This window comes from Oncorhynchus clarkii, unplaced genomic scaffold (assembly GCF_045791955.1).
Source record: "Oncorhynchus clarkii lewisi isolate Uvic-CL-2024 unplaced genomic scaffold, UVic_Ocla_1.0 unplaced_contig_1452_pilon_pilon, whole genome shotgun sequence".
Lineage (NCBI taxonomy): Eukaryota > Metazoa > Chordata > Actinopteri > Salmoniformes > Salmonidae > Oncorhynchus > Oncorhynchus clarkii.
The window spans coordinates 20,269-33,267 of NW_027259261.1; the positions used below are offsets into that span (position 1 = coordinate 20,269).

The following is a 12,999-nucleotide window of genomic DNA, read 5'->3' on the forward strand; positions in this document are numbered from 1 at the left end:
CACTCTGGATAAGAGCGTTGGCTAAAAAACATTATTTTAAATTGTTATAGTATTTGTTTATCGATCCATATTTCCAAAACCTAGTTATTCAATGTTTTTGTTTCACAGGGGACACCCCTAACCGCCGTTCTCACAGTGGGAGGGGCTTATCATCTGGGGCGCTTCAACCATATCATGTTGCTGACAAGACAGAGAAGAGTCTCTCCAGATCAGAACGTCTCAAGAAACACCAGCAGAGACGTATAGGAAAGAAACCTCACCACTGCTTCTCTGACTGTGGGAAGAGTTTTACAAGCCAGAGTGGCTTCATTATTCACACCGTAGTGAAACCGTACTGCTGCTCACAGTGTGGGAAGTGTTTCGCTGCTTCTAACACCTTCAAATCTCATCTGAGAATTCATAAAGGGGAGAGGCCTTACCCATGCCTTGATTGTGGGAAAAGATTTTCTTATTTGGGAGCCTTAAACATACACCTGCGAACACACACAGGAGATAAGCCTTATAGCTGTGATCAGTGTGGAAAGAGCTTCAGTCAATCTGGGACCTTAAATTCACACCAGCGAACACATACTGGAGAGAAACCTTATAACTGTGATCGGTGTGGAAAGAGATTTGCTCAGTCAAGAGAGCTGACTAGACACCTGCGAACACACACAGGAGAGAAGCCTTATAGTTGTGATCAGTGTGGGAAGAGCTTTGCTCTATCAAAAGCCCTAACTATACACCAGCGTATACACACTGGAGAGAAGCCTTATAGCTGTGGTCAGTGTGGGAAAAGCTTCAATCAGTCTGGCAACCTGACAACACACAAGCTAACACACACTGGAGTGAAGCCTTATAGCTGTGGTCAGTGTGGGATGAACTTTGCTCGAGCTTCCACCCTGAATAGACACAAGCGAACACACACTGGAGAGAAACCTTATAGCTGTGATCAGTGTGGGAAGAGCTTTGCTCTATCAGATAAACGAACTATACACCAGAGAACACACACTGGAGAGAAGCCTTATTGCTGTTATCAGTGTGGAAAGGGCTTTGCTGTAGCTTCCACCCTGATTAGACACTATCGAAAACACACTGGAGAGAAGCCTTATAGCTGTGATCAGTGTGGGAAAAGCTTTGCTGTAGCTTCCACTCTGAATACACACCAGCGAACACACACTGGGGAGAAGCCTTATAGCTGTGATCAATGTGGTAAAAGCTTTGCTGTAGCTTACAACATGATTAGACACCACCGAACACACACTGCAGAGAAACATTAGATAGATATGCAGTACAGGTAAGCCCTGTTGATAGCTGCCAACAAGCCATGTTGGGTGTGTCAAAGATCAGTGGTTGGCTAGCTAGGGGCTTCTAAAAAATGTACGTTAGCTAGAAAGCCACTGACTAACGTTAGTTGTGTGTAACGCACGTTACCTTCCTTACAGGTAAAAAGAAAACCAGCATAGGACAGCATAATGACTGACATTTCATGATTGACAAGTCCTTTGTGAGCTAGCCAGCTAGATAACGTTAACTCGCCGTTCGTGTAGTCAGACTTGCTAACTTTAGCCCAGCACCAGGGCAACAGTAGTTAGTTAGCTAGCACGTCACCACGTAAAAAATCTGACTACACGAATGTTGAGCTAATGTTAACTAACATAGCTAGCTAGCTAAACATTAGCTAAATATCCCTGCCTTGGTGGGCTAGCTAACATGTCACCACTTGGAAAAGTGTGATTACACAAACAGTGAGCTAACATTAACTATGCTAACTAACTCACAAAGGACTTGTGAACTCGATGTTTTTCCAATACAAACTACAAAATCGGTTTTGTTCCAGAGTGCTTCTGTTGTACATGATTAGTCAAATGACCTGTGAAATCAGTTCGACACGTCAGCAGGGATGGAAATTAAGCTATCTCAAGGCTAGTACTTTTCAGATTGTGCTAGTAGAAAAGGTGCCAAACTAGCCCGACACAGCAGTGAAATGTTGCCTTTACAAACAACGAATGCCACAGATTTAGGTCCCAAATGTGCCCCGGGTTAGTAGACATTGCGGTCTGCTGGCCAGTGACCAAAATCCTTAAATCCCATCCCTGCATGTCAGTTATTTTCAGGCGATCCCCTGTTGGTCCGTCTCAGTGACCTTGTGGCTGAGGGTTTTAACTTTCCTCTTGAGAATTAAGAAGTACAGTCATATAGTTCATTGCAAGACCTCACCTCTTCGGGCAAATAGTACTCTTCACTGTCCTGATCATCTGCTCTGAACAAAAATATAAAACGTAACAATTTCAAAGATTTTACTGAGTTACAGTTCATGTAAAGAAATCAGTAATTTAAATTAATTAATTCGGCCCTAATCTATGGATTTCACATGACTGAGAATACAGATATACATATGTTGGTCACAGATACCCTAAAAGTCAGGACTAACAAAATATTATGATATGAAGAAAATGTATTTCAGAAGAACAGAATATGAGTTGGCCTGCTGTATATTATCTGGTTATGCTCCATGCCATAGTTTATTTAACCCTTATTTTACCAGGTAAATTGACTGAGAACATATTCTCATTTACAGCAATGATCTGGGGAATAGTTACAGGGCAGAGGAGGGGGGATGAATGAGCCATTTGGAATCCGGGGATGATTAGGTGACTGTGATGATATGAGGTTCAGATTGGGAATTTAGCCAGGACACCAGGGTTAACACCCCTACTCTTACAATACGTGCCATGGGATATTTTCGTGACCAGATAGTCAGGACAACCGTTTAACGTCCAGTCCGAAAGACAGCACCCTATACAGGGCAATGTCCCAAATCACTGCTCTGGGGCATTGGGATATTTTTTTTAACCAGAGGAAAGAGTGCCTCCTAACTGGCCTTCCAACACCACTTCCAGCACCATCTGGTCTCCCATCCAGGACCAATCCTGCTTAGCTTCAGAAGCCAGCCAGCAGTGGGATGCAGGCTGGTATGCTTCCTGCAAAGGCTGTAGGCTTGTTCATTTAGCTGACAAAAGATGCTTATAAGGCCCATGTCGTTATTTTATATTAAATTATTTTCATAGTAAGAAGAATACAATTGATCTTAGCTGAATAAAATAGGATATTTTTCCCATTCCAGAGCGAATATGAAGGTCCTATACACTAGTTTTAGAGTTATTTGGCAACTTTAGTTGTAAATGATAAACCTTATGTTATGATTTCAAAGACATTCTATATGGGCTGCACAATGTGACTGTAGCCTGTTGATGGTTTCAGGCAGTTACAAAAAGAAGAAAGAAGCTTGTGCTCTGTTCCTTGCCTCAGGCTGCACAGCTGTTCTCACATCAAGTGGTCAGATTTTCACCCATCAGACTATTCTCAATTTAATCTTGTTCTGATTTAGAATGGCCCATTATCAAATGGGCAGGAAAGGGAACAGGGGGAAACGGACATGTCATCCTTACGCACTTGAACAGCAAATGGTGGCAGCACACCGACCAGGTAGGCTACTTTCTTTATTTTTTGCAGAGCATGTGCTTAATATGAGCAGCTGAGAAATACATATAAAAACACATATTTCACTCCACACATCAACCACTGTTTGAGGAGCATGTGCTCTCTGCGCAACAGGAGTTATTCCCCCCCAAACACTGTATGCCATGGGCTCTCCAACCCTGTTCCTGTAGCTAACCAATGCTTAATTTGGGAAACCAAGTGAAATCTGTTGGGGAACATCAAGAAGGACGAAGGCGCTCAGGAAAGGAATAAAGAGAGAGGAGATGGAAACATATGGGACTGAGATATTCTGTATAGCTAAAGGGAATTTGTCATCCTATTAAATAAAAATATGAATAGAAAAAAGTCCCTACTAAAAACAAATTCACTATAATTGTAGGCTAACTGTAAGCCGCCCTGCACTATCAATGAACCAACCGCATCGCCTAGGTCTATACATTTCCTCACAGATGTTGGAATGTAGCAAAAGGTAATCAGTTCATCTAGTATGCATAATAATACAATCCACACTCAAACACACAAGAGATCTTAAATGTTTATTTTTAACATTTATTTTCACGTTTGTCTGCCGTGTGTAATATGTGGTAGGCTAAGTATTGTATAAAGGCACAATCATAACTTTTATACAGTTTTTTTTTTTGGGGGGGGGGGGGGGGTTGGCTTGGACTCATAACTCTAATATGCATATAGATGTTTTGAAGTAATCATCACCTTAAAGGCTGTCCATTTTGTTGTGTTGGGCTTTGAAACAACCTGCTGTTGAATTTCTTTCTTCAAATGTATTTTCACAGTGAAGTGAGTTTTAAAAGCATGATACTGTCTTGATGATAAGTGCTTGACATTAAATGCAATTAAAAATCACATCATAGTGGCAGGTCCTACAGGCTCTAGTTCTGTCACACCTGGACTACTGTTTAGTAGGGACCTCGGAAAATTTAAATTGGCTCAGAACAGGGCAGCATGGCTGGCGCTTAGATGTACATGGAGAGCTAACATTAATATGCATGTCGATCTCTCATGGCTCAAAGTGGAGGAGAGATTGATTTCATCACTACTTGTTTTGTAAGAAGTGTTGACTTGCTGAATGTACCGAGCTGTCTGTTTAAACTACTAGCACACAGCTCGGACACCTATGCATACCCCACTACACATGCCACCAAAGGTCTCTTCACAGTCCCCAAGTCCAGAACAGCTTATTGGAGTGGCACAGTACTACATAGAGCATTGGCTACATAGAACTCTATTCCACATCAGGTAACTGATACAAGCAGTAGAATCAGATCAGTAAAAAACAGATACAAATAAACCTTATGTAACAGCAGGGACTGTGAAGAGACACACAGGCACAGACGCACATACACATTAAACACGCACTCTACACACACGTACACATTGATTTTGTAATGTAGATATGTGGTAGTAGAGAAGTGGCCTGAGGGAACACAATGTGTTGTGAAAAGTGGTATGAATTGTCATGTAATATTTTAAATGGTATATAACTGCCTTAATGTTGCTTTACCCCAGGAAGAGTAGCTGCTGCCTTGGCAGGAAGTAATGGGGATCCATAATAAATAAACCATAGAAAGCCATCGAGCCGTTTGAAAGACAATAACAAGGAATTTCTCTAATCTCATATTCAGCCTGCCACCTTCCAGCAAACCACAGCCAGTCAGAGGCTGCAAGCTATTTTAGTTGTTTATATAAATACCTTAGGATTTGTGATTTTTATTGTATTTGCCAACAATACAACCACACGTGGACAAAATGCATTTATTATCATTGACCAAGTGATGCATCTAATCATTTACAGTTTAAATAGATTAATTACATACTGATTATACCAAAAATCGTCTACATTTGTCATTGATTTAACATACTCTATATGAGGGAATACAAACAGTTATTTTCTAGCAATAAATTATACTCCCTGAACCGCCTCACCCGCTTGAAGAAAAGTGTTGATGACTATATACAGTAGGTGGCGGCACCTCTTAAACACCACAGAAGAAGCTGAAAAGCATCAACAGGAAGTACTTTGTTACCGTCTATCGAGTTTTCAAGCCAAATAAAATTCCACGGGATCGTTCTGATGTAAAAATTAGTCTCAATGAGACGTTTGTTTGTGACAACTTAAATCCAGTTTTGATATTTAAAAGGACGTTTGCGCTGGTCTAACTGTTCTTTATCTGAACGCTTTGATAAGGAACGTAACTCTATCTTACACCTTTACTTTCATGTTTTTTTATTTGAAGAAAGAATCGCTTCCAAGATGGATCGGGTAAGTTTGGTTGATAGTTATGAACAGTGTCCTTACTGTCGTGTATACAACGTCTAGGTCTCGTTTCCTTTGATATTCCACATCTATGCGTTCCACTTGAACGTCTAGACAAAAGAAACCAGGGTGGTTATTTCAGCAAAGTAGCCCACTAGTCAATCGCACACGTATTGATGATACAAGCAATGGTTAGCAGGTTAAGTCAGAACCATGGAGAAATAATTAATCAGACTACACCAGTGATGTATATAAACTCTGTATTGCTGATGATGTGTATTGGCCATTGAGAGGCTACACCAATGATGCATGTTACGTCTCACTTTTGCAACATTTTTCATATTATTTAGTTCAATTCCATTATGTTGTAGTCACGCTGAGTATACATTGGTTGAAGCTCAATGATAAAGTACAATTTCCCTACCATCATATCAAAGCCATTATGACGCCAATGTCGACGAAATCTCGCAAATGAACTTGATTGGAGATACACAACACACTCCCCACCTCATGATCTGTCCAGCCGTTACGGAGTACCATATACCGGATTTCTAACAGGGTCTTTAGCAATTGAGTTGTCAGAGTATTTTCTACGCCCACATGCCTCAAGTCTAGAAGTCAGATTTAAAACAAGCATATAGCTACCATAAAGTGACCATGTCATTTAAAAAATGTCGGATTGACTAAATGTGTAGGTTCAACAGATTTTATTACATTTTATAAATAATCGCTCTCACAAGCATAATTCTGTCCATTAGGAACCAACAATGAGCTCCTTTTTTTTATAGCATTTGACAATGCTGACATATTTCAGCCGAATCTCAGAGTTCTATCTAAACGAGTCAGAAACTCGGTTGTTCTGCAACAACACAGCTGCTATTAGCTAACATTAGCTTGCTTGTCCAAAGTCCAACAGCTAGCCTCTGTAAATAGCTAACAGCTGAAAGCTAGCTAATGAACAGGTAAATAAATGTATCTAGCTATATTTGTTTACGGAAGATTTGTTACACAAATAACTTCAGCCATTAGCTTGCTAGAGTCATACAACAACAGCTGACTTGAACACAGAAGGCATCTAACGATAGCTAATTCACTTCCAAATGCCATCCCTAAATATTTCCACAAAACATAGATGGCTAACTATATAATTTCAAAACCAACAACAAACTATGTGGAAAGTGTCAAAATACTACCTTGCAATGCAATTAGGCTTTTACAACACTAGCTAGCTACTCTGTAGTCCAAGCTACGGTAAAATCTAGCCATATTTCACTGTCAGACAGGACACAAGTCAAACTGTAGCTGAGAAAACAATACAAATGGAAACTGCATGTTGTCCACTGCAGTGAGCAAATGCTTGCTTGCTAACATCAGGACAAACCAGTTTCAAGCATCCAGAATAGATTCTATTATGCTCCTTCTCTCGTCTTCCTGGCGTTTTAATCCACATCTGTGTAGATCAACAGTGCCAAACGAACAACTGCCATTTGACCGGCTTGATTCTTTTTCCAACTCTGATCTGGATGGTGGACTAGCCCATGTGTTGGATATTTTCACTGCGGTTCTAGTGGCGAGGCGCTAATGATGGCAAGAAAATATGTTATGAAATATTAGTTTTTCTTCTGAATGACATGTATTGCTCGAAAGGTTTAAGGAAATACAGGCAGGCTCCACATTTCTACAAGAAAAAAACGCCCGGTCAATGAATCATGATGGTCTTGCTTTCATAAACACTGAACAAAAATATAAATGCAACATGTAAAGTGTTGGTCCCATGTTTCATGAGCTGAAACAAAAGATCCCACAAAAAGCTTATTTCTCTATAATTTTTTTTGCAGAAATGTGTTTACATCTCGGTTAGTGAGCCTTTCTCCTTTACAAGGTAATCCATACACTTGACAGGTGTGGCATATCAAGAAGTTGTTATAAAAGGCCACTCTAAAATGTGCGGTTTTGTCACACAAAACAATGCCACAGATGTCTCCTAGTTTTGTGTGAGCGTGTAATTGGCATGCTGACTGCAAGAATGTCGAGCAGCGCTGTTGGCAGAAAATGTACTGTTAATTTCTACCATATGCCGCCTCTAACGTTGTTTTAGAGAATTTGGCAGTACCTCCAACCAGGCCTGACAATTGCAGACCATGTGTATTTTGCGGGTGAGCGGCGTGCTGATGTCAACATTGTGAACAGAGTGCCCCATGGTGGCGGTGGGGTTATGGTATGGGCAGCCATAAGCTACGGACAACAAACACCATTGCATTTAATCGATTGTCAATTTGAATGCACAAAAATAAAGCGATGAGATCTTTAGGCCCATTGTGAAGACCTTTTTTTTAAGGTAGCTGTAACCAACAGATGCATGTCTGTATTCTCAGTCATGTGGGATCCATAGTTTAGGGCCTAATTAAGTTATTTCAACTGACTCATTTCCTCATGTGTACTAAAATATTTGAAATGGCGTTATGTATTTGTTCAGTATCACTTTTGGGGGCGGCAGGGTAGCCCAGTGGTTAGAGCGTTGGTTGCAAGTTCGAATCCCCGAGCAGACAAGGTACAAATCTGTCGTTCTGCCCCTGAACAGGCAGTTAACCCACTGTTCCTATTCAAAACAAGATTTTTTTTCTTAACTGACTTGCCTAGTAAAATAAAATAAACATTGGAGAAGTTTAGCTTCAACGTTCATGGTTATTGCGGAAAATTGACCCACCATGCTGTTTACTTTGTACACGTCATATCTCTGAGTCTACCTTTAAACTTAGAATATGCTATTCTGTTCTTTTGAATCTTTTATTTTCTTAATTCCTGCCTAAAGATATGTTAGATTGTTTAAAATGACAACGTGCGTCATTGTTGGATTCTTCTAGTGTAGGCCTACCTCAAGTCCCGGCAGTGTGTTAACTTATTTAAACTATTAAAGTTAATAAATAACTTACTTTATAAATTCCCTGGTCCTTCCCCCACCAGCAGCCAACCAGCAATGCAGCTACCAGTCCCAGGTGTACCCTCAAGGAGGTGTAGTGACACACAGCTGTAGGGTACTTTGCTTTATAAAATAAGCAACAACCACCTAGACCAATTCACCTTTGCCATGTTTTATAGTGTAACATAATAATTAGTGTTAAATAAGTCTTTATAGTGTTACATGTTTTATAGTGTTACATAATATTTTATATGTAACACTATAAATATTTTATAGTGTTAAATAATGGTTTCTTTGTATCTGCAGGAACAGTCCTACATGGCCCTCACGCTAGCTCTGCTTCTGCCTAGATGATATGTTAAGGAATCCCTAGTTATCTTTCCTTCCTCCCTAACTGTGCACTTGTTCACTTTCCTTCACTGATTTGAAGGGAAATGGCTGTTATAAAACATATGGTGGATTCTCCCCCCTAGCACATGACTCTGCCAATTGTCTTTGGTGCAATTTTCACAAGTATGTGGTACATTTTCACAACTCTAAGCACAAAAATCTGTTTCAAAACTCTTAGGCCATTTTCAGTTGATTACTTTTGAAAATATCTTCCTGTTGTTTGTTAAGACATTATCTGAATGTTGTTGATACGCTGTAAACCAACAATTTTAGATGTGGATGCTGTTACAGTAACAAGTCACATAGAAAAGTGGATCTTGAACAATGTTGCATGGGGCAGAAATTTCACCAGGCTACACAATACCTTTTTACTGTAGGTGTCTACTACATGTTACAATACCCCTATATCTGATGGTTTCTTCTATGTATGTACTGTATAAGGATACTGAAACTATGAGACTGACGTTTTTCTCAACATGCTCCAAGTGGGATAACGAGCAGCAGTAGTTCTGGTGTTTAGGTTTTTCATCACTGGTTATTTGAACAAATCATGATTTAGCAGGTGTTACCATCTTTCACATTTCGGAAGGGGAGTGGACATTTGGCCCGTATCAAAAGAGACGGAGGAGCTTCTCATTCCGGTTCCGCTCCTCGTTCTATCATCTCCTAATCTCTCCTAACGTGTATGAACCCAGAACTGACTAGAGCGGCTGACCAATTACGTGAGACTTTAGTTCTGGGTTAACCAAGACTAACTCAGGGGTGAAAGATGTGTTCAACTCCAATGAATGCTCAATCAAGGTTCTGAACATAAAATGGGGAATTCCAAGTCATCAGTTTTGGCATTTGTACTAAGAGTAAAAAAATATATAAACCACTTCCGTTTGAAAAAATCTGTACATTTGTGGAAAGTAGTGAACAATTACACACTAAAAGAGAAAGGAGATATAAGGATGCACCAATCAGAGATTTAGACTAAAGTAATCAAATGTTTGGTCTAATGATATTCTATGTACAATTCTTCCTGTGGTCACCAGGACAGAGCTAGTCCGTCCCCCTCCAGCCTGCCGGAGTCCCCTGGTCGCAACTCTCCTGATATCGCCTTACTGCTGGGTCTGAAGTGCCTGTCTGTGCGGCTGGTCGACTGCAGGAAAACACCAGGGCAGAGTGGAACTTTGAGAGGGGGGCACGAGGAGGAAGACTTCATTTCACCAAGTAAGAACAATGGTGTGTGTGGATTAGACTGCAATATGCTTCTGCAACTTCTGTTAATTGATTGATAAACAATATATACTCATTGGCCAGTTTATTAGGTACACCTATCTAGTACCTGATCGGACCCCCCTTTTCCTCCAGAACATCCTGAATTCTTCAAGGGTATGGATTCTACAAGGTGTCGGAAACATTCCCCGGTGATGTTGGTCCATGCTGACGCAATGGAATCACGCAGTTGCTGCAGATTGGACGGTGGCACATTCGTGCTGCCAACAGTCTGTTCCATCTCATCCCAAAGATACTCTATTGGGTTTGGTCAGCACTGTGGCGTTAAAATGTTGCTGAATTGGTATCAAGGGACCTAACTTGTGCCAGGAAAAACATTCCCCACACCATCACCAACATCCTGTACCGTTGACAACCGGCTGTGCCATGAACTCATCCTGCTTACACCCAGTCCTGACTCAACAGGAACTGGGATTCGTCGGACCAGGTAATGTTTTTACACTCCTTAATTGTCCAGTGTTGGTGATTGTGTTCTTACTGGAGTAGCTTCTTCTTGTTTTTAGCTGATAGTAGTGGAACAGTGTAGTCGTCTGCTTAAATAGCTCATCAGTGACGAGGATCGACGAGTTGTGCGTTCCAAGATGCCACACTGCACACCACGGTTGTACTGCGCCTTTATTTTTCTGTTTGCACAATTCTTGCCAGTCTCCTTCGACCTCTCTCGTCAACAAGCTGTTTTCCCCCACAGGACTACCTCTGACGGGATGTTTTTTGTTTGTCGCACCATTCTTGGTAAACCCTAGACACTGTCGTGCGTGAAAAGTCCAGGAGGTCGGACGTTTCTGAGATACTGGATCCAGCTCACTTGGCATCGACACTCAGGTCGCTTACGTCACTTGTTTTGACGATTCTAATGTTCAATCAAACAGTAACTGAATGCCTGTCTGCCTGCTTTATATAGCAAGCCACGGACACGTGACCCTGTCTGTAGGAGTGGTCTATTTTCATGAACAGGGTAGTGTACCTAATAAACTGGCTACTGAGTGTATATCGAAGGTGATGTTTATGGACCCATATTTCCAAAAACTATTCATTCAATGTCTTTGTTTTGCAGGGGACACCCTAAACTATCGCTCTCTCAATGGTAGGGACTTATTTGGGGAGCCTCAACAACATGTTTGTGACAAGGTAGAGAAGAGTCTCTCCCGATCAGAACACCTCAAAAAGCACAGATGTACAGGGAAGAAACCTCACCACTGCTGCTCTGACTGTGGGAAGAGTTTCACTAGCAGGAGTGGTTTCATAATGCACCAACGGAGTCACACCGGAGAGAAACCGTACTGCTGCTCTCAGTGTGGGAAGAGTTTTGCTGCTTCTAACGCCTTCAAATCTCATCTGAGAATTCATACAGGAGAGAAACCTTACATATGCTCACAGTGTGGGAAGAGTTTTGCTGCTTCTAACACATTCAAATCTCATCTGAGAATGCATACAGGGGAGAAGCCTTACCCCTGCCTTGATTGTGGTAAAAGCTTTGCTAACACGGGAATTCTAAGCATACACCAGCGTGTACACACTGGAGAGAAGCCTTATAGCTGTAATCAGTGTGGGAAGAGCTTTGCTCGGTCAGGAGAGCTGACTACACACCTGGTAACACACACTGGAGAGAAGCCTTATGTCTGTCTATGTGGGAAGAGCTTTGCTCTATCAGGACACCTAAAAAGACACCAGCGAACACACACTGGAGAGAAACCTTATAGCTGTGATCAGTGTGGGAAGAGCTTTGCGCTATCAGAACACCTGAATAGACACCAGCGAACACACACCGGAGAGAAACCTTATAGCTGTGATCAGTGTGGGAAGAGTTTCAGTCTATCATGGACCCTAAATACACACCAACGAACACACACTGGAGAGAAACCTTATGTCTGTCTATGTGGAAAGAGCTTTGCTCATTTAGGGCCAATGAAAAAACACCAGAAAGCAGAAATGTGCCATATTTCCTCTCCCTCCTATCTGACACTGGATCCAGATCACTAAATAAAGGATCAATAGAAAACATCTAGTGAACAGTCATATCCATCTCCCATTCTTAAACAGTTGCCTTAGTCTGATCACTATGGTAATCTCTGGAGCATAATATGCAACTCTGATCTAGGATCAGTTCTCCCCTGTGTCTGTAATATCGCACATTGGGATTTAAATGGATAAATGTTGTGTGTTTACGTACTCCTAAAACTAATCAATGACGCATTGAATAATAATATTCATGAGGTCCAGGTAAGATCTATGCATGCTGTGTCTTGTGACAACGGTTAATGTAATAACTTTTAGATGTTTAATGTAATAAAACCGGGAAATGTAATATCTTGTTGGTTAATATGATAAAATGTTAAATTGTTATAGTAATAACTTTTCAATTTAATGTAGTAAGTTACGATATCATGTAACAACTTTTTATGAAAAATGTAATAACTTCAACCGATCATTTAATAACACCTAAACCAATGTTTAATGTGTTACTTCACTAATGTGTATACTATACACATACCACCCTCCACCAATTACAAACCCACACACACAAACCTATGCACCTGTACTCACACACAAATACACAGTTTCATCATCAAGTTGTATTGTATGAATACTTGTGTTCCTAGCTCCAACATTGTGGTAATATCTAACAATACACACAAATACACAGTTTCATCAT

At 40.8% G+C, this 12,999-nt stretch overlaps 1 protein-coding gene across 3 annotated transcripts in view; it reads left to right on the forward strand.

Moving 5' to 3' along the window:
* The window catches only part of LOC139399921 (zinc finger protein 180-like), a 31,005-nt gene extending 18,357 nt beyond the window's left edge, over positions 1–12,648 (forward strand). Inside the window, exons 4-7 of one of the 3 annotated variants that reach the window (XM_071145048.1) lie at positions 109–846; positions 3,371–3,468; positions 10,103–10,292; positions 11,401–12,648. In XM_071145048.1, the coding sequence (XP_071001149.1) occupies positions 109–846; positions 3,371–3,468; positions 10,103–10,292; positions 11,401–12,326 (1,952 nt within the window). In that variant the 3' untranslated portion in view covers positions 12,327–12,648. Of the gene's footprint in view, positions 1–108; positions 847–3,370; positions 3,469–5,515; positions 5,762–10,102; positions 10,293–10,421 lie in introns of those variants that run through there. The other 2 variants (XM_071145049.1, XM_071145050.1) reach the window with 2 other exon arrangements.
* Positions 12,649–12,999: the final 351 nt, after the last annotated feature.